The sequence below is a fragment of the Bombina bombina genome, unplaced genomic scaffold (genome assembly GCF_027579735.1).
Source record: "Bombina bombina isolate aBomBom1 unplaced genomic scaffold, aBomBom1.pri scaffold_485, whole genome shotgun sequence".
Taxonomy (NCBI): Eukaryota; Metazoa; Chordata; class Amphibia; order Anura; family Bombinatoridae; genus Bombina; species Bombina bombina.
In genome coordinates this window covers 86,909-108,295 of record NW_026512546.1, presented here as the reverse complement: position 1 = coordinate 108,295, position 21,387 = coordinate 86,909, and the positions used below count along the sequence as shown (strand labels likewise).

The 21,387-nt window shown below is 44.3% G+C and overlaps 1 protein-coding gene and 1 long non-coding RNA gene across 4 annotated transcripts in view; both read right to left on the bottom strand.

Moving 5' to 3' along the window:
• The window catches only part of LOC128644384 (zinc finger protein 84), a 70,836-nt gene that overhangs the window by 23,837 nt on the left and 25,612 nt on the right, over positions 1–21,387 (bottom strand). For 2 of the 3 annotated variants that reach the window (XM_053697010.1, XM_053697011.1), the window contains exon 3: positions 6,462–6,554. In XM_053697010.1, the coding sequence (XP_053552985.1) occupies positions 6,462–6,554 (93 nt within the window). Of the gene's footprint in view, positions 1–6,461; positions 6,638–21,387 lie in introns of all 3 variants that reach the window. The other variant, XM_053697012.1, reaches the window with a different exon arrangement.
• Positions 18,274–20,700, bottom strand: LOC128644386 (uncharacterized). Its single transcript, XR_008399982.1, has 2 exons — positions 19,061–20,700; positions 18,274–18,315 (listed from the first exon to the last, which is right to left on the bottom strand). It is a non-coding gene; the product is annotated as an uncharacterized LOC128644386 (long non-coding RNA).

Below are 21,387 nucleotides of genomic sequence, written 5' to 3'. Positions count from 1 at the left end.
TATACTGAACATACCTCAGAGCAGTAAATTCTGCAGGCCATTCCCCCAGCTGAAGTTTTCCCAAACTCTTCAGTTATGTGTGAGAACAGCAGTGGACCTTAGTTACAACCTGCTAAGATCATCAAAAACCTCAGGCAAAACTCTTCTTCTAATTTCTGCCTGAGGTAAAAACAGAATTTATGCTTACCTGATAAATTACTTACTCTTGCGGTGTATCCAATCCATGGATTCATCCTTTACTTGTGGGATATTCTCATTCCCTACAGGAAGTGGCAAAGAGAGCACACAGAAAAGCTGTCCATATAGCTCCCCCTCTAGCTCCACCCCCCAGTCATTCGACCAAAGGTTAAGAAGAAAAAGGAGAAACCATAGGGTGCAGTGGTGACTGTAGTTTAAACAAAAAAATTTTACCTGACTTAAATGCCAGGGCGGGCCGTGGACTGGATACACCGCAAGAGAAAGTAATTTATCAGGTAAGCATGAATTCTGTTTTCTCTTGCAAGGTGTATCCAGTCCACGGATTCATTCTTTACTTGTGGGATACCAATACCAAAGCTTTAGGACACGGATGAAGGGAGGGAACAAGACAGGTACCTTAAACGGAAGGCACCACTGCTTGCAAACCTTTCTCCCAAAAATAGCCTCCGAAGAAGCAAAAGTATCGAATTTGTAAAATTTGGCAAAAGTATGCAGTGAAGACCAAGTCGCTGCCTTACAAATCTGTTCAACAGAAGCCTCATTTTTGAAAGCCCATGTGGAAGCCACTGCTCTGGTAGAATGAGCAGTAATTCTTTCAGGAGGCTGCTGGCCAGCAGTCTCATAGGCCAAACGGATGATGCTTTTCAGCCAAAAGGAAAGAGAGGTAGCAGTCGCTTTCTGACCTCTCCTCTTACCAGAATAGATAACAAACAAGGAAGATGTTTGTCTGAAATCCTTAGTTGCTTGTAAATAGAACTTTAAAGCACGAACTACATCAAGATTGTGTAATAGACGTTCCTTCTTCGAAGATGGATTAGGACACAGAGAAGGAACAACTATTTCCTGGTTAATATTCTTGTTAGAAACAACTTTAGGAAGAAAACCAGGCTTGGTACGCAAAACTACCTTATCTGCGTGGAACACCAGGTAAGGTGAATCACACTGTAAGGCAGATAATTCTGAAACTCTTCGATTCAAACTCCATGGCGGAGCCACAGGTTTATAGACAGGCTTGATTCTGACTAAAGCCTGAGCAAACGCTTGAATGTCTGGTACCTCTGCCAGACGCTTGTGTAACAGGATAGACAAAGCAGATATTTCTCCTTTTAAGGAACTAGCTGACAATCCTTTCTCCAATCCTTCTTGGAGAAAAGACAATATCCTGGGAATCCTAACCTTACTCCATGAGTAACCCTCGGATTCACACCAACAAAGATATTTTCGCCATATCTTATGGTATATTTTCCTGGTGACAGGCTTTCTAGCCTGAATCAGAGTATCTATAACGGACTCAAAGAACCCACGCTTTGATAGAATTAAGCGTTCAATCTCCAAGCAGTCAGACGGAGAGAAACTAAATTTGGATGCTTGAACAGACCCTGTATCAGAAGATCCTGCCTCATTGGCAATGTCCATGGTGGGACAGATGACATGTCCACTAGGTCTGCATACCAAGTCCTGGGTGGCCACGCAGGTGCTATCAGAATCACTGAAGCCTTCTCCTGCTTGATTCTGGCAACCAGACGCGCGAGGAGAGGAAACGGTGGAAAGACATAAGCCAGATTGAAGGACCAAGGCGCTGCTACAGCATCTATCAATACCGCCTTGGGATCCCGGGACCTGGACCCGTAGAGAGGAAGTTTGGTGTTCTGACGGGACGCCATCAGATCCAACTCTGGAGTGCCCCATAGCTGAGTCAGCTGGGCAAATACCTCTGGATGGAGTTCCCACTCCCCCGGGTGAAAAGTATGACGACTTAGAAAATCCGCCTCCCAGTTGTCTACTCCTGGGATGTGAATTGCTGAGAGATGGCAGGAGTGATCCTCCGCCCACCTGATTATTTTGGTTACTTCCGTCATCGCTAGGGAACTCTTTGTCCCCCCCTGATGATTGACGTAAGCTACAGTCGTGATGTTGTCCGACTGAAATCTGATGAATTTGGCCGCAGCTAGTTGAGGCCATGTCTGAAGAGCGTTGAATATCGCCCTCAGTTCCAGAATGTTTATCGGGAGAAGAGTTTCTTCCCAAGACCATAAGCCCTGAGCTTTCAGGGAGTCCCAGACCGCACCCCAGCCTAACAAACTGGCGTCGGTCGTTACAATGATCCACTCTGGCCTGCGGAAACATATTCCCTGAGACAGGTGATCCTGAGACAACCACCAGAGAAGAGAATCTCTGGTCTCCTGGTCCAACTGAATTTGAGGAGACAAATCTGCATAATCCCCATTCCACTGTTTGAGCATGCATAGTTGCAGTGGTCTGAGGTATATCCGAGCAAAAGGGACTATGTCCATTGCCGCAAACCATTAGTCCGATTGTCTCCATGCACTGAGCCACAGATGGCCGAGGAATGGAATAAAGAAGAGTTTTAGCTTTCTGACCTCCGTCAGAAATATTTTCATTTCTACCGAGTCTATCAGGGTTCCTAGGAATGGAACTCTTGTGAGGGGGGAGAGAGAACTCTTTTGAATGTTCACCTTCCACCAGTGAGACCTCAGAAAGGCCAATACAATCTCTGTGTGAGACTTGGTTCTTTGGAAAGTTGACGCCTGAATTAAGATGTTGTCTAGGTAAGGTGCCACTGCTATGCCCCGCGGTCTTAGAACCGCCAGGAGGGACCCTAGCACCTTTGTGAAAATTCTGGGAGCAGTGGCCAACCCGAAAGGAAGAGCCACAAACTGAAAATGCTTGTCCAGAAAGGCGAACCTGAGAAACTGGTGATGATCTTTGTGGATAGGAATGTGCAGATATGCATCCTTTAGATCCACAGTAGTCATATATTGACCCTCCTGGATCATTGGTAAGATTGTCCGAATTGTCTCCATCTTGAATGATGGGACTCTGAGGAATTTGTTTAGAATTTTGAGATCCAGGATTGGTCTGAAAGTTCCTTCTTTTTTGGGAACCACAAACAGGTTTGAGTAAAACCCCAGTCCTTGTTCTGCAATGGGAACTGGGTGGATCACTCCCATTGTATGTAGATCTTCTACACAGCGTAAAAACGCCTCTTTCTTTGTCTGATCTGTAGAGAGACGAGAAATGTGGAACCTTCCCCTTGGAGGAGAGTCCTTGAATTCTAGAAGGTATCCCTGGGCTACAATCTCTAATGCCCAAGGATCGTGTACATCTCTTGCCCAGGCCTGAGCGAAGAGAGAGAGAGTCTGCCCCCTACTAGATCCGGTCATGGATCGGTGGCTACCCCTTCATGCTGTCTTGGTGGCAGCTGCAGGCTTTTTGGCCTGTTTACCCTTATTCCAGCCCTGGTAAGGTTTCCAGTTTGCCTTGGGCTGTGAAGCGTTACCCTCTTGCTTTGCAGCCGGAGATGATGAAGCGAGGCCGTTCCTGAAATTGCGAAAGGAACCAAAATTAGCTTTGTTCTTTGTTTTAAAGGCTTTGTTCTGAGGGAGAGCATGGCCTTTTCCCTCGGTGATATCTGAAATAATCTCTTTCAATTCAGGCCCGAATAGAGTCTTCCCTTTGAAAGGAATGTTCAAAAGCTTGGATTTAGACGACACATCGGCTGACCCGGACTTTAGCCATAGCGCCCTGCGCGCCAAAATGGCGAAACCTGAATTTTTCGCCACTAACTTAGCTATTTGGAAAGCGGCGTCAGTGATAAAAGAATTAGCTAGCTTTAGAGCCTTAATTCTATCCATAATTTCCTCATATGAGGTCTCCGTCTGGAGCGAGTCTTCCAGCGCCTCAAACCAGAAAGCAGCTGCAGTAGTTACAGGAATAATGCAGGCAATAGGTTGGAGAAGAAACCCTTGTTGAACAAAAATTTTCTTAAGTAAACCCTCTAATTTTTATCCATAGGGTCTTTAAAAGCACAACTGTCTTCAATTGGTATGGTTGTGCATTTAGCTAGTGTAGAAACAGCCCCCTCCACCTTAGAGACCGTCTGCCACAAGTCCCGCATGGGGTCAGATATGGGGAACATTTTCTTAAAAACAGGAGGGGGGACAAAAGGGACACCTGGCCTATCCCACTCCCTAGTAACAATATCCGCAATCCTCTTAGGGACCGGAAACGCATCCGTGTAAACAGGGACCTCTAGGTACTTGTCCATTTTACACAATTTCTCTGGGATCACCAAAGGGTCACAGTCATCCAGAGTAGCTAATACCTCCCTAAGTAAAACACGGAGGTGTTCTAGTTTAAATTTAAAAGCCAATGTATCTGAATCTGTCTGAGGAGGAACCCTTCCTGAATCAGAGACTTCTCCCTCAGACATCAAATCCCTCGCTCCCACTTCAGAGCGTTGTGAGGGTATATCGGATACGGCTACCAAAGCGTCAGAATGCTCATAATCTGTTCTTAAAACTGAGCTATCACGCTTTGCAGGTAACACGGGCAGTTTAGATAAGAAGGCTGTAAGAGAATTATCTATGACTGCCGCTAAGTCTTGTAATGTAAAAGGGTTAGACGCACTAGAGGTACTAGGCGTTGCTAGTGCGGGCGTAACTGGTTGTGACACTTGGGGAGAGGCAGACGGGCTACCCTCATTACCTTCAGTCTGAGAATCATCTTGGGCCACATTCTTAAGTGCAACAATATGATCTTTAAGTGTATAGACATATCAGTACAAGTGGGACACATTCTGAGAGGGGGTTCCACCATGGTTTCTAAACACATTGAACAAGGATTTTCCTTAGTGTCAGACATGTTTAACAGACAAGTAGAGTACACAAACAGGCTTGGAAATCAATTTATTCAAATAAAAAACACAATTTGAAAAAAACGTTACTGTGCCTTTAAGAGATAAAAAGAGCACACAATTTTACAAAACAGTGAAAAATGCAGCAATCTTTCAGAAATTTTCACAGTATGTAGCTAAAGCCTTAATAAGATTGCACCACAAGTTTCAAAATGATTAACCCCTTAATGCCCAAACCGGAGCAGCCTAAAGCCAACACCCGGTTAAATCACTACAGCACCTTGCCACAGCCTTGCTGTGGCCCTACCTGCCCTTAGGGATCAGATTTGGGGGAATATAGCTTCTTTTAGGCCCTCAAACATCAGCAGGACCCTCCATGTGAAACAGCATGAACTTATCTGCAATTCTAAGTGCGCATCTGAGGCGCGAAATTAGGCCCCTCCCACTCTACTCCGGAGCTGTGAGGCCTAGTAAATCACTCCTAAGTGACTAAAAAACAGCCATGTGGTAATAACCCCAGAAAGAACCCAAAAGGGCTTTCAAAGTGTCTTGCAAAACGATTTTTCCTTAGCCAAACAATCGATTGCCCTGAATAAGTGTCAACCAGTATAACCTATTATGTAAGCATTCAATTCCTTACTAAGTCTGAACATAGCTTACCCTCCCCTCATGGGGATATTGTCAGTCTCTTCTAGCATTATCCCAGTCTTGTCTAGAAATAAATGACTGAACATACCTTATTGCAGTTCACCCTGCAAACTGTTCCCCCCAACTGAAGTTTTCTGGTACTCCTCAGTCCTTTGTGGGAACAGCAGTGGATTTTAGTTACAACATGCTAAAATCATTTTCCTCTCAGCAGAAATCTTCATCACTTTTCTGCTAGAGAGTAAATAGTACAAACCGGTACCATTTAAAATAACAAACTTTTGATTGAAGATAATAAAACTACAATTCTAACACCACATTCACTTTACACTCCCGAGAGAGACCCTAGTGCTTAGAGCCAGCAAAGAGAATGACTGGGGGGTGGAGCTAGAGGGGGAGCTATATGGACAGCTTTGCTGTGTGCTCTCTTTGCTACTTCCTGTAGGGAATGAGAATATCCAACAAGTAAAGGATGAATCCGTGGACTGGATACACCTTGCAAGAGAAAACAGTACAACGCCGGTACCGTTTAAAAATAACAAACTTTTGATTGAAGATAAACTACACTAATTCACCACAACTCTCTTGATACTTCCTTTCTTGTCGAGAGCTGCAAGAGAATGACTGGGGGTGGCAGTTGGGGGAGGAGCTATATAGACAGCTCTGCTGTGGGTGATCCTCTTGCAGCTTCCTGTTGGGACGGAGAATATCCTACAAGTAATGGATGAATCCGTGGACTGGATACACCTTACAAGAGAAATGTGTATTTCCGCACATTTCTGGACATCGCTAGTTTATGAACTGCCGGCGCCGTATATGCGATTCCCCGATGTTCGAGGTGAATTTACGGGTGACGCAGGTTTCAGCAGTTACGCTGAAGCCTGCGTAGCATATGTAATCTCGCCCCTGATGTGCAGTTTTAGATTTCAGAACAAATAATTATCAGAACCACTTCACTCACCTGCATCTGTCACCTGCTGAATATCCATCTCCTCTTTCTCATCCTCCCCTTCCTCACTGAGTGACACATTATCCGGATGCTCATCCTGTCGCCCTGCAAGTTCCAGCAGACAAATACACAGGTTTGTGAGGATGTCAAACAGTTTTATAGAAACCAAGTCAGTTGTGTCTTCAAATCTATTTGATGGGACAGAAGATCCAGGTTTTCCTCATGAACAACTTTAACTTTGTATATAAAGCAGCTTATTACAGGGACATTTAATATAAAATGTTTAGTTATGAGCAGTAAAACATTTTTTTCAATATAATTTTATTATTATTTTTGCCCCTTGACATGGAATTTAGCTCTGAAGTTGATGATTCTCTAATTCTTAGAGCTAGAAATGCACCTGCTGACTTCTCAAGTCTATCACTGCTACATATACGTTCCAGATTGGCTTTAATGGAACACTCAGGTTAAATTAAATTTTCATGATTCAGATACAGCATGTAATTTTAAACAACTTTTCAATTTACTTCCATTAAAAAAAATGTGCTCAGTCTTTTATATTTACATTTTTTGAGACACCAGATCCTACTGAGCATGTGCAAGAATTCACAGACTATAAGTATATGCATTTGTGATTGGCTGATTGCTATCACATGGTACAAGGGGAGTGGAAATATACATAACTTTAAAATTTGCTATAAAAAAAAAAATCTACTAAAAATCCAACCCTAATTTTACTACTATATACAGCTGAGAGCTGGCTCTGAGGCCTTGGCTCTGAAATTCAAAGTGGCTCTGAATTATAAGTGGTCGAGTTAAGAACTGGAGTTAAATCCATAATGCTATCATCTAGAATGCTCTACTAACAACATGAAACATTGTTCTAACTATTCATCATCTCATCTCTCCACAGGTATCCATTTCTTTCTCTGCATTTCATGCCCTGGTTGTTATCCCACGTCCCTTTAATGCTTTTTTCAATATACTGGTATGCATTTCTTTCTCTGCATTTCATGCCCTGGTTGTTCTCCCACGTCCCTTTAATGTTTTTTTCAATATACTGGTATGCATTTCTTTCTCTGCATTTCATGCCCTGGTTGTTATCCCACGTCCCTTTAATGCTTTTTTCAATATACTGGTATGCATTTCTTTCTCTGCATTTCATGCCCTGGTTGTTCTCCCACGTCCCTTTAATGTTCTTTCAATATACTGGTATGCATTTCTTTCTCTGCATTTCATGCCCTGGTTGTTATCCCACGTCCCTTTAATGTTTTTTTCAATATACTGGTATGCATTTCATGCCCGGGTTGTTATCCCACGTCCCTTTAATGTTTTTCAATATACTGGTATGCATTTCCTCTGATGTCTGAATTTATGACTTTTTCTGTATAATTGTTATCAGCTCCTTTGTACAATATCTGTGTGCATCCCCCCAGCCATTTGTTTAGCCCCCATCTAATTTACACGTGTGTAACTCCAGTCTACCTAACTAGTCTACTTGTAACACAGCTGCCTTGTACAATATCTGTGTGCATCCCCAGCCATTTGTTTAGCCCCCCATCTAATATACACGTGTGTAACTCCAGTCTACCTAACTAGTCTACTTGTAACACAGCTGCCTTGTACAATATCTGTGTGCATCCCCAGCCATTTGTTTAGCCCCCCCCCATCTAATTTACACGTGTGTAACTCCAGTCTACCTAACTAGTCTACTTGTAACACAGCTGCCTTGTACAATATCTGTGTGCATCCCCAGCCATTTGTTTAGCCCCCCCCCATCTAATTTACACGTGTGTAACTCCAGTCTACCTAACTAGTCTACTTGTAACACAGCTGCCTTGTACAATATCTGTGTGCATCCCCCAGCCATTTGTTTAGCCCCCCCCATCTAATTTACACGTGTGTAACTCCAGTCTACCTAACTAGTCTACTTGTAACACAGCTGCCTTGTACAATATCTGTGTGCATCCCCCAGCCATTTGTTTAGCCCCCCATCTAATTTACACGTGTGTAACTCAGTCTACCTAACTAGTCTACTTGTAACACAGCTGCCTTGTACAATATCTGTGTGCATCCCCCAGCCATTTGTTAGCCCCCCATCTAATTTACACGTGTGTAACTCCAGTCTACCTAACTAGTCTACTTGTAACACAGCTGCCTTGTACAATATCTTTGTTTAGCCCCCCCCATCTAATTTACACGTGTGTGTAACTTCCAGTCTACCTACTAGTCGACTTGTAACACAGCTGCCTTGTACAATATCTGTGTGCATCCCCCCCATTTGTTTAGGCCCCCCCCATCTAATTTACTACGTGTGTAACTCCAGTCTACCTACCTCGTCTACTTGTAAACACAGCTGCCTTTGTCAATATCTAGTGTCATCCCCAGCCATTTGTTTAGCCCCCATCTAATTTACACGTTTGTAACTCCAGTCTACCTAACTAGTCTACTTGTAACACAGCTGCCTTGTACAATATCTGTGTGCATCCCCAGCCATTTGTTTAGCCCCCCCCAATCTATTTACACGTGTGTAACTCCAGTTCTACCTAACTAGTTCTACTTGTAGTAACACAGCTGCCCTTGTACAATATCGGTGTGCATTCCCCCAGCCATTTGTTTAGCCCCCACCCCCATCCTAATTTACAACGTGTTGTAGCTCCAGTACTACCTAACTAGTCTACTTGTAAACACAGCTGCCTTGTACAATATCTGTGTGCATCCCCCCGCCATCGTGTTTAGCCCCCCATCTAATTTACAACGTGTGTAACTCCAGTCTACCTAACTAGTCTACTTGTAACACAGCTGCCTTGTACAATATCTTGTGTGCATCCCCAGCCATTTGGTTTAGCCCCCCCATCTAATTTACACGTGTGGTAACTCCAGTCTACCTAACTAGTCTACTTGTAACACAGCTGCCTTGTACAATATCTGTGTGCATCCCCCAGCCATTTGTTTAGCCCCCCATCTAATTTACACGTGTGTAACTCCAGTCTACCTAACTAGTCTACTTGTAACACAGCTGCCTTGTACAATATCTGTGTGCATCCCCCAGCCATTTGTTTAGCCCCCCCATCTAATTTACACGTGTGTAACTCCAGTCTACCTAACTAGTCTACTTGTAACACAGCTGCCTTGTACAATATCTGTGTGCATCCCCCAGCCATTTGTTTAGCCCCCCCATCTAATTTACACGTGTGTAACTCCAGTCTACCTAACTAGTCTACTTGTAACACAGCTGCCTTGTACAATATCTGTGTGCATCCCCCAGCCATTTGTTTAGCCCCCCCATCTAATTTACACGTGTGTAACTCCAGTCTACCTAACTAGTCTACTTGTAACACAGCTGCCTTGTACAATATCTGTGTGCATCCCCAGCCATTTGTTTAGCCCCCCATCTAATTTACACGTGTGTAACTCCAGTCTACCTAACTAGTCTACTTGTAACACAGCTGCCTTGTACAATATCTGTGTGCATCCCCAGCCATTTGTTTAGCCCCCCCATCTAATTTACACGTGTGTAACTCCAGTCTACCTAACTAGTCTACTTGTAACACAGCTGCCTTGTACAATATCTGTGTGCATCCCCAGCCATTTGTTTAGCCCCCCCATCTAATTTACACGTGTGTAACTCCAGTCTACCTAACTAGTCTACTTGTAACACAGCTGCCTTGTACAATATCTGTGTGCATCCCCCAGCCATTTGTTTAGCCCCCCATCTAATTTACACGTGTGTAACTCCAGTCTACCTAACTAGTCTACTTGTAACACAGCTGCCTTGTACAATATCTGTGTGCATCCCCAGCCATTTGTTTAGCCCCCCATCTAATTTACACGTGTGTAACTCCAGTCTACCTAACTAGTCTACTTGTAACACAGCTGCCTTGTACAATATCTGTGTGCACCCCCAGCCATTTGTTTAGCCCCCCATCTAATTTACACGTGTGTAACTCCAGTCTACCTAACTAGTCTACTTGTAACACAGCTGCCTTGTACAATATCTGTGTGCATCCCCAGCCATTTGTTTAGCCCCCCCATCTAATTTACACGTGTGTAACTCCAGTCTACCTAACTAGTCTACTTGTAACACAGCTGCCTTGTACAATATCTGTGTGCATCCCCAGCCATTTGTTTAGCCCCCATCTAATTTACACGTGTGTAACTCCAGTCTACCTAACTAGTCTACTTGTAACACAGCTGCCTTGTACAATATCTGTGTGCATCCCCAGCCATTTGCTCACCCCCCCCATCTAATTTACACGTGTGTAACTCCAGTCTACCTAACTAGTCTACTTGTAACACAGCTGCCTTGTACAATATCTGTGTGCATCCCCCAGCCATTTGTTTAGCCCCCCCCCATCTAATTTACACGTGTGTAACTCCAGTCTACCTAACTAGTCTACTTGTAACACAGCTGCCTTGTACAATATCTGTGTGCATCCCCCAGCCATTTGTTTAGCCCCCCCATCTAATTTACACGTGTGTAACTCCAGTCTACCTAACTAGTCTACTTGTAACACAGCTGCCTTGTACAATATCTGTGTGCATCCCCCAGCCATTTGTTTAGCCCCCATCTAATTTACACGTGTGTAACTCCAGTCTACCTAACTAGTCTACTTGTAACACAGCTGCCTTGTACAATATCTGTGTGCATCCCCCAGCCATTTGTTTAGCCCCCCCATCTAATTTACACGTGTGTAACTCCAGTCTACCTAACTAGTCTACTTGTAACACAGCTGCCTTGTACAATATCTGTGTGCATCCCCCAGCCATTTGTTTAGCCCCCCCATCTAATTTACACGTGTGTAACTCCAGTCTACCTAACTAGTCTACTTGTAACACAGCTGCCTTGTACAATATCTGTGTGCATCCCCCAGCCATTTGTTTAGCCCCCCATCTAATTTACACGTGTGTAACTCCAGTCTACCTAACTAGTCTACTTGTAACACAGCTGCCTTGTACAATATCTGTGTGCATCCCCCAGCCATTTGTTTAGCCCCCCATCTAATTTACACGTGTGTAACTCCAGTCTACCTAACTAGTCTACTTGTAACACAGCTGCCTTGTACAATATCTGTGTGCATCCCCAGCCATTTGTTTAGCCCCCCCATCTAATTTACACGTGTGTAACTCCAGTCTACCTAACTAGTCTACTTGTAACACAGCTGCCTTGTACAATATCTGTGTGCATCCCCAGCCATTTGTTTAGCCCCCCATCTAATTTACACGTGTGTAACTCCAGTCTACCTAACTAGTCTACTTGTAACACAGCTGCCTTGTACAATATCTGTGTGCATCCCCAGCCATTTGTTTAGCCCCCCATCTAATTTACACGTGTGTAACTCCAGTCTACCTAACTAGTCTACTTGTAACACAGCTGCCTTGTACAATATCTGTGTGCATCCCCCAGCCATTTGTTTAGCCCCCCATCTAATTTACACGTGTGTAACTCCAGTCTACCTAACTAGTCTACTTGTAACACAGCTGCCTTGTACAATATCTGTGTGCATCCCCAGCCATTTGTTTAGCCCCCCATCTAATTTACACGTGTGTAACTCCAGTCTACCTAACTAGTCTACTTGTAACACAGCTGCCTTGTACAATATCTGTGTGCATCCCCCAGCCATTTGTTTAGCCCCCCATCTAATTTACACGTGTGTAACTCCAGTCTACCTAACTAGTCTACTTGTAACACAGCTGCCTTGTACAATATCTGTGTGCATCCCCAGCCATTTGTTTAGCCCCCCATCTAATTTACACGTGTGTAACTCCAGTCTACCTAACTAGTCTACTTGTAACACAGCTGCCTTGTACAATATCTGTGTGCATCCCCCAGCCATTTGTTTAGCCCCCCATCTAATTTACACGTGTGTAACTCCAGTCTACCTAACTAGTCTACTTGTAACACAGCTGCCTTGTACAATATCTGTGTGCATCCCCAGCCATTTGTTTAGCCCCCCATCTAATTTACACGTGTGTAACTCCAGTCTACCTAACTAGTCTACTTGTAACACAGCTGCCTTGTACAATATCTGTGTGCATCCCCAGCCATTTGTTTAGCCCCCCATCTAATTTACACGTGTGTAACTCCAGTCTACCTAACTAGTCTACTTGTAACACAGCTGCCTTGTACAATATCTGTGTGCATCCCCAGCCATTTGTTTAGCCCCCCATCTAATTTACACGTGTGTAACTCCAGTCTACCTAACTAGTCTACTTGTAACACAGCTGCCTTGTACAATATCTGTGTGCATCCCCCAGCCATTTGTTTAGCCCCCCATCTAATTTACACGTGTGTAACTCCAGTCTACCTAACTAGTCTACTTGTAACACAGCTGCCTTGTACAATATCTGTGTGCATCCCCAGCCATTTGTTTAGCCCCCCCATCTAATTTACACGTGTGTAACTCCAGTCTACCTAACTAGTCTACTTGTAACACAGCTGCCTTGTACAATATCTGTGTGCATCCCCCAGCCATTTGTTTAGCCCCCCATCTAATTTACACGTGTGTAACTCCAGTCTACCTAACTAGTCTACTTGTAACACAGCTGCCTTGTACAATATCTGTGTGCATCCCCAGCCATTTGTTTAGCCCCCCCATCTAATTTACACGTGTGTAACTCCAGTCTACCTAACTAGTCTACTTGTAACACAGCTGCCTTGTACAATATCTGTGTGCATCCCCCAGCCATTTGTTTAGCCCCCCATCTAATTTACACGTGTGTAACTCCAGTCTACCTAACTAGTCTACTTGTAACACAGCTGCCTTGTACAATATCTGTGTGCATCCCCCAGCCATTTGTTTAGCCCCCCATCTAATTTACACGTGTGTAACTCCAGTCTACCTAACTAGTCTACTTGTAACACAGCTGCCTTGTACAATATCTGTGTGCATCCCCAGCCATTTGTTTAGCCCCCCCATCTAATTTACACGTGTGTAACTCCAGTCTACCTAACTAGTCTACTTGTAACACAGCTGCCTTGTACAATATCTGTGTGCATCCCCCAGCCATTTGTTTAGCCCCCCCATCTAATTTACACGTGTGTAACTCCAGTCTACCTAACTAGTCTACTTGTAACACAGCTGCCTTGTACAATATCTGTGTGCATCCCCCAGCCATTTGTTTAGCCCCCCATCTAATTTACACGTGTGTAACTCCAGTCTACCTAACTAGTCTACTTGTAACACAGCTGCCTTGTACAATATCTGTGTGCATCCCCCAGCCATTTGTTTAGCCCCCCATCTAATTTACACGTGTGTAACTCCAGTCTACCTAACTAGTCTACTTGTAACACAGCTGCCTTGTACAATATCTGTGTGCATCCCCCAGCCATTTGTTTAGCCCCCCCATCTAATTTACACGTGTGTAACTCCAGTCTACCTAACTAGTCTACTTGTAACACAGCTGCCTTGTACAATATCTGTGTGCATCCCCCAGCCATTTGTTTAGCCCCCCATCTAATTTACACGTGTGTAACTCCAGTCTACCTAACTAGTCTACTTGTAACACAGCTGCCTTGTACAATATCTGTGTGCATCCCCCAGCCATTTGTTTAGCCCCCCATCTAATTTACACGTGTGTAACTCCAGTCTACCTAACTAGTCTACTTGTAACACAGCTGCCTTGTACAATATCTGTGTGCATCCCCAGCCATTTGTTTAGCCCCCCATCTAATTTACACGTGTGTAACTCCAGTCTACCTAACTAGTCTACTTGTAACACAGCTGCCTTGTACAATATCTGTGTGCATCCCCCAGCCATTTGTTTAGCCCCCCCATCTAATTTACACGTGTGTAACTCCAGTCTACCTAACTAGTCTACTTGTAACACAGCTGCCTTGTACAATATCTGTGTGCATCCCCCAGCCATTTGTTTAGCCCCCCATCTAATTTACACGTGTGTAACTCCAGTCTACCTAACTAGTCTACTTGTAACACAGCTGCCTTGTACAATATCTGTGTGCATCCCCAGCCATTTGTTTAGCCCCCCATCTAATTTACACGTGTGTAACTCCAGTCTACCTAACTAGTCTACTTGTAACACAGCTGCCTTGTACAATATCTGTGTGCATCCCCAGCCATTTGTTTAGCCCCCCATCTAATTTACACGTGTGTAACTCCAGTCTACCTAACTAGTCTACTTGTAACACAGCTGCCTTGTACAATATCTGTGTGCATCCCCCAGCCATTTGTTTAGCCCCCCCATCTAATTTACACGTGTGTAACTCCAGTCTACCTAACTAGTCTACTTGTAACACAGCTGCCTTGTACAATATCTGTGTGCATCCCCCAGCCATTTGTTTAGCCCCCATCTAATTTACACGTGTGTAACTCCAGTCTACCTAACTAGTCTACTTGTAACACAGCTGCCTTGTACAATATCTGTGTGCATCCCCCAGCCATTTGTTTAGCCCCCCATCTAATTTACACGTGTGTAACTCCAGTCTACCTAACTAGTCTACTTGTAACACAGCTGCCTTGTACAATATCTGTGTGCATCCCCCAGCCATTTGTTTAGCCCCCCCATCTAATTTACACGTGTGTAACTCCAGTCTACCTAACTAGTCTACTTGTAACACAGCTGCCTTGTACAATATCTGTGTGCATCCCCCAGCCATTTGTTTACCCCCCCATCTAATTTACACGTGTGTAACTCCAGTCTACCTAACTAGTCTACTTGTAACACAGCTGCCTTGTACAATATCTGTGTGCATCCCCCAGCCATTTGTTTAGCCCCCCATCTAATTTACACGTGTGTAACTCCAGTCTACCTAACTAGTCTACTTGTAACACAGCTGCCTTGTACAATATCTGTGTGCATCCCCCAGCCATTTGTTTAGCCCCCCATCTAATTTACACGTGTGTAACTCCAGTCTACCTAACTAGTCTACTTGTAACACAGCTGCCTTGTACAATATCTGTGTGCATCCCCCAGCCATTTGTTTAGCCCCCCATCTAATTTACACGTGTGTAACTCCAGTCTACCTAACTAGTCTACTTGTAACACAGCTGCCTTGTACAATATCTGTGTGCATCCCCCAGCCATTTGTTTAGCCCCCCATCTAATTTACACGTGTGTAACTCCAGTCTACCTAACTAGTCTACTTGTAACACAGCTGCCTTGTACAATATCTGTGTGCATCCCCAGCCATTTGTTTAGCCCCCCATCTAATTTACACGTGTGTAACTCCAGTCTACCTAACTAGTCTACTTGTAACACAGCTGCCTTGTACAATATCTGTGTGCATCCCCCAGCCATTTGTTTAGCCCCCCCATCTAATTTACACGTGTGTAACTCCAGTCTACCTAACTAGTCTACTTGTAACACAGCTGCCTTGTACAATATCTGTGTGCATCCCCCAGCCATTTGTTTAGCCCCCCATCTAATTTACACGTGTGTAACTCCAGTCTACCTAACTAGTCTACTTGTAACACAGCTGCCTTGTACAATATCTGTGTGCATCCCCCAGCCATTTGTTTAGCCCCCCATCTAATTTACACGTGTGTAACTCCAGTCTACCTAACTAGTCTACTTGTAACACAGCTGCCTTGTACAATATCTGTGTGCATCCCCAGCCATTTGTTTAGCCCCCCATCTAATTTACACGTGTGTAACTCCAGTCTACCTAACTAGTCTACTTGTAACACAGCTGCCTTGTACAATATCTGTGTGCATCCCCCAGCCATTTGTTTAGCCCCCCATCTAATTTACACGTGTGTAACTCCAGTCTACCTAACTAGTCTACTTGTAACACAGCTGCCTTGTACAATATCTGTGTGCATCCCCAGCCATTTGTTTAGCCCCCCCATCTAATTTACACGTGTGTAACTCCAGTCTACCTAACTAGTCTACTTGTAACACAGCTGCCTTGTACAATATCTGTGTGCATCCCCCAGCCATTTGTTTAGCCCCCCATCTAATTTACACGTGTGTAACTCCAGTCTACCTAACTAGTCTACTTGTAACACAGCTGCCTTGTACAATATCTGTGTGCATCCCCCAGCCATTTGTTTAGCCCCCCATCTAATTTACACGTGTGTAACTCCAGTCTACCTAACTAGTCTACTTGTAACACAGCTGCCTTGTACAATATCTGTGTGCATCCCCAGCCATTTGTTTAGCCCCCCATCTAATTTACACGTGTGTAACTCCAGTCTACCTAACTAGTCTACTTGTAACACAGCTGCCTTGTACAATATCTGTGTGCATCCCCAGCCATTTGTTTAGCCCCCCATCTAATTTACACGTGTGTAACTCCAGTCTACCTAACTAGTCTACTTGTAACACAGCTGCCTTGTACAATATCTGTGTGCATCCCCCAGCCATTTGTTTAGCCCCCATCTAATTTACACGTGTGTAACTCCAGTCTACCTAACTAGTCTACTTGTAACACAGCTGCCTTGTACAATATCTGTGTGCATCCCCCAGCCATTTGTTTAGCCCCCCATCTAATTTACACGTGTGTAACTCCAGTCTACCTAACTAGTCTACTTGTAACACAGCTGCCTTGTACAATATCTGTGTGCATCCCCAGCCATTTGTTTAGCCCCCCCATCTAATTTACACGTGTGTAACTCCAGTCTACCTAACTAGTCTACTTGTAACACAGCTGCCTTGTACAATATCTGTGTGCATCCCCCAGCCATTTGTTTAGCCCCCCATCTAATTTACACGTGTGTAACTCCAGTCTACCTAACTAGTCTACTTGTAACACAGCTGCCTTGTACAATATCTGTGTGCATCCCCCAGCCATTTGTTTAGCCCCCCCATCTAATTTACACGTGTGTAACTCCAGTCTACCTAACTAGTCTACTTGTAACACAGCTGCCTTGTACAATATCTGTGTGCATCCCCAGCCATTTGTTTAGCCCCCCCATCTAATTTACACGTGTGTAACTCCAGTCTACCTAACTAGTCTACTTGTAACACAGCTGCCTTGTACAATATCTGTGTGCATCCCCCAGCCATTTGTTTAGCCCCCCATCTAATTTACACGTGTGTAACTCCAGTCTACCTAACTAGTCTACTTGTAACACAGCTGCCTTGTACAATATCTGTGTGCATCCCCAGCCATTTGTTTAGCCCCCCCATCTAATTTACACGTGTGTAACTCCAGTCTACCTAACTAGTCTACTTGTAACACAGCTGCCTTGTACAATATCTGTGTGCATCCCCAGCCATTTGTTTAGCCCCCCCATCTAATTTACACGTGTGTAACTCCAGTCTACCTAACTAGTCTACTTGTAACACAGCTGCCTTGTACAATATCTGTGTGCATCCCCAGCCATTTGTTTAGCCCCCCATCTAATTTACACGTGTGTAACTCCAGTCTACCTAACTAGTCTACTTGTAACACAGCTGCCTTGTACAATATCTGTGTGCATCCCCCAGCCATTTGTTTAGCCCCCCATCTAATTTACACGTGTGTAACTCCAGTCTACCTAACTAGTCTACTTGTAACACAGCTGCCTTGTACAATATCTGTGTGCATCCCCCAGCCATTTGTTTAGCCCCCCATCTAATTTACACGTGTGTAACTCCAGTCTACCTAACTAGTCTACTTGTAACACAGCTGCCTTGTACAATATCTGTGTGCATCCCCAGCCATTTGTTTAGCCCCCCCATCTAATTTACACGTGTGTAACTCCAGTCTACCTAACTAGTCTACTTGTAACACAGCTGCCTTGTACAATATCTGTGTGCATCCCCCAGCCATTTGTTTAGCCCCCAACTAATTTACACGTGTGTAACTCCAGTCTACCTAACTAGTCTACTTGTAACACAGCTGCCTTGTACAATATCTGTGTGCATCCCCAGCCATTTGTTTAGCCCCCATCTAATTTACACGTGTGTAACTCCAGTCTACCTAACTAGTCTACTTGTAACACAGCTGCCTTGTACAATATCTGTGTGCATCCCCCAGCCATTTGTTTAGCCCCCCATCTAATTTACACGTGTGTAACTCCAGTCTACCTAACTAGTCTACTTGTAACACAGCTGCCTTGTACAATATCTGTGTGCATCCCCACCCATTTTTTTACCCCCCCATCTAATTTACACGTGTGTAACTCCAGTCTACCTAACTAGTCTACTTGTAACACAGCTGCCTTGTACAATATCTGTGTGCATCCCCAGCCATTTGTTTAGCCCCCCATCTAATTTACACGTGTGTAACTCCAGTCTACCTAACTAGTCTACTTGTAACACAGCTGCCTTGTACAATATCTGTGTGCATCCCCAGCCATTTGTTTAGCCCCCCCATCTAATTTACACGTGTGTAACTCCAGTCTACCTAACTAGTCTACTTGTAACACAGCTGCCTTGTACAATATCTGTGTGCATCCCCAGCCATTTGTTTAGCCCCCCATCTAATTTACACGTGTGTAACTCCAGTCTACCTAACTAGTCTACTTGTAACACAGCTGCCTTGTACAATATCTGTGTGCATCCCCAGCCATTTGTTTAGCCCCCCATCTAATTTACACGTGTGTAACTCCAGTCTACCTAACTAGTCTACTTGTAACACAGCTGCCTTGTACAATATCTGTGTGCATCCCCCAGCCATTTGTTTAGCCCCCCATCTAATTTACACGTGTGTAACTCCAGTCTACCTAACTAGTCTACTTGTAACACAGCTGCCTTGTACAATATCTGTGTGCATCCCCCAGCCATTTGTTTAGCCCCCATCTAATTTACACGTGTGTAACTCCAGTCTACCTAACTAGTCTACTTGTAACACAGCTGCCTTGTACAATATCTGTGTGCATCCCCCAGCCATTTGTTTAGCCCCCCATCTAATTTACACGTGTGTAACTCCAGTCTACCTAACTAGTCTACTTGTAACACAGCTGCCTTGTACAATATCTGTGTGCATCCCCAGCCATTTGTTTAGCCCCCCATCTAATTTACACGTGTGTAACTCCAGTCTACCTAACTAGTCTACTTGTAACACAGCTGCCTTGTACAATATCTGTGTGCATCCCCAGCCATTTGTTTAGCCCCCCCATCTAATTTACACGTGTGTAACTCCAGTCTACCTAACTAGTCTACTTGTAACACAGCTGCCTTGTACAATATCTGTGTGCATCCCCCAGCCATTTGTTTAGCCCCCATCTAATTTACACGTGTGTAACTCCAGTCTACCTAACTAGTCTACTTGTAACACAGCTGCCTTGTACAATATCTGTGTGCATCCCCCAGCCATTTGTTTAGCCCCCCCCATCTAATTTACACGTGTGTAACTCCAGTCTACCTAACTAGTCTACTTGTAACACAGCTGCCTTGTACAATATCTGTGTGCATCCCCAGCCATTTGTTTAGCCCCCATCTAATTTACACGTGTGTAACTCCAGTCTACCTAACTAGTCTACTTGTAACACAGCTGCCTTGTACAATATCTGTGTGCATCCCCAGCCATTTGTTTAGCCCCCCATCTAATTTACACGTGTGTAACTCCAGTCTACCTAACTAGTCTACTTGTAACACAGCTGCCTTGTACAATATCTGTGTGCATCCCCAGCCATTTGTTTAGCCCCCCCATCTAATTTACACGTGTGTAACTCCAGTCTACCTAACTAGTCTACTTGTAACACAGCTGCCTTGTACAATATCTGTGTGCATCCCCCAACCATTTGTTTAGCCCCCCATCTAATTTACACGTGTGTAACTCCAGTCTTCCTAACTAGTCTACTTGTAACACAGCTGCCTTGTACAATATCTGTGTGCATCCCCAGCCATTTGTTTAGCCCCCCATCTAATTTACACGTGTGTAACTCCAGTCTACCTAACTAGTCTACTTGTAACACAGCTGCCTTGTACAATATCTGTGTGCATCCCCCAGCCATTTGTTTAGCCCCCCCATCTAATTTACACGTGTGTAACTCCAGTCTACCTAACTAGTCTACTTGTAACACAGCTGCCTTGTACAATATCTGTGTGCATCCCCCAGCCATTTGTTTAGCCCCCCATCTAATTTACACGTGTGTAACTCCAGTCTACCTAACTAGTCTACTTGTAACACAGCTGCCTTGTACAATATCTGTGTGCATCCCCAGCCATTTGTTTAGCCCCCCATCTAATTTACACGTGTGTAACTCCAGTCTACCTAACTAGTCTACTTGTAACACAGCTGCCTTGTACAATATCTGTGTGCATCCCCCAGCCATTTGTTTAGCCCCCCCATCTAATTTACACGTGTGTAACTCCAGTCTACCTAACTAGTCTACTTGTAACACAGCTGCCTTGTACAATATCTGTGTGCATCCCCCAGCCATTTGTTTAGCCCCCCATCTAATTTACACGTGTGTAACTCCAGTCTACCTAACTAGTCTACTTGTAACACAGCTGCCTTGTACAATATCTGTGTGCATCCCCAGCCATTTGTTTAGCCCCCCCCATCTAATTTACACGTGTGTAACTCCAGTCTACCTAACTAGTCTACTTGTAACACAGCTGCCTTGTACAATATCTGTGTGCATCCCCCAGCCATTTGTTTAGCCCCCCATCTAATTTACACGTGTGTAACTCCAGTCTACCTAACTAGTCTACTTGTAACACAGCTGCCTTGTACAATATCTGTGTGCATCCCCCAGCCATTTGTTTAGCCCCCCATCTAATTTACACGTGTGTAACTCCAGTCTACCTAACTAGTCTACTTGTAACACAGCTGCCTTGTACAATATCTGTGTGCATCCCCAGCCATTTGTTTAGCCCCCCCATCTAATTTACACGTGTGTAACTCCAGTCTACCTAACTAGTCTACTTGTAACACAGCTGCCTTGTACAATATCTGTGTGCATCCCCCAGCCATTTGTTTAGCCCCCCCATCTAATTTACACGTGTGTAACTCCAGTCTACCTAACTAGTCTACTTGTAACACAGCTGCCTTGTACAATATCTGTGTGCATCCCCCAGCCATTTGTTTAGCCCCCCATCTAAT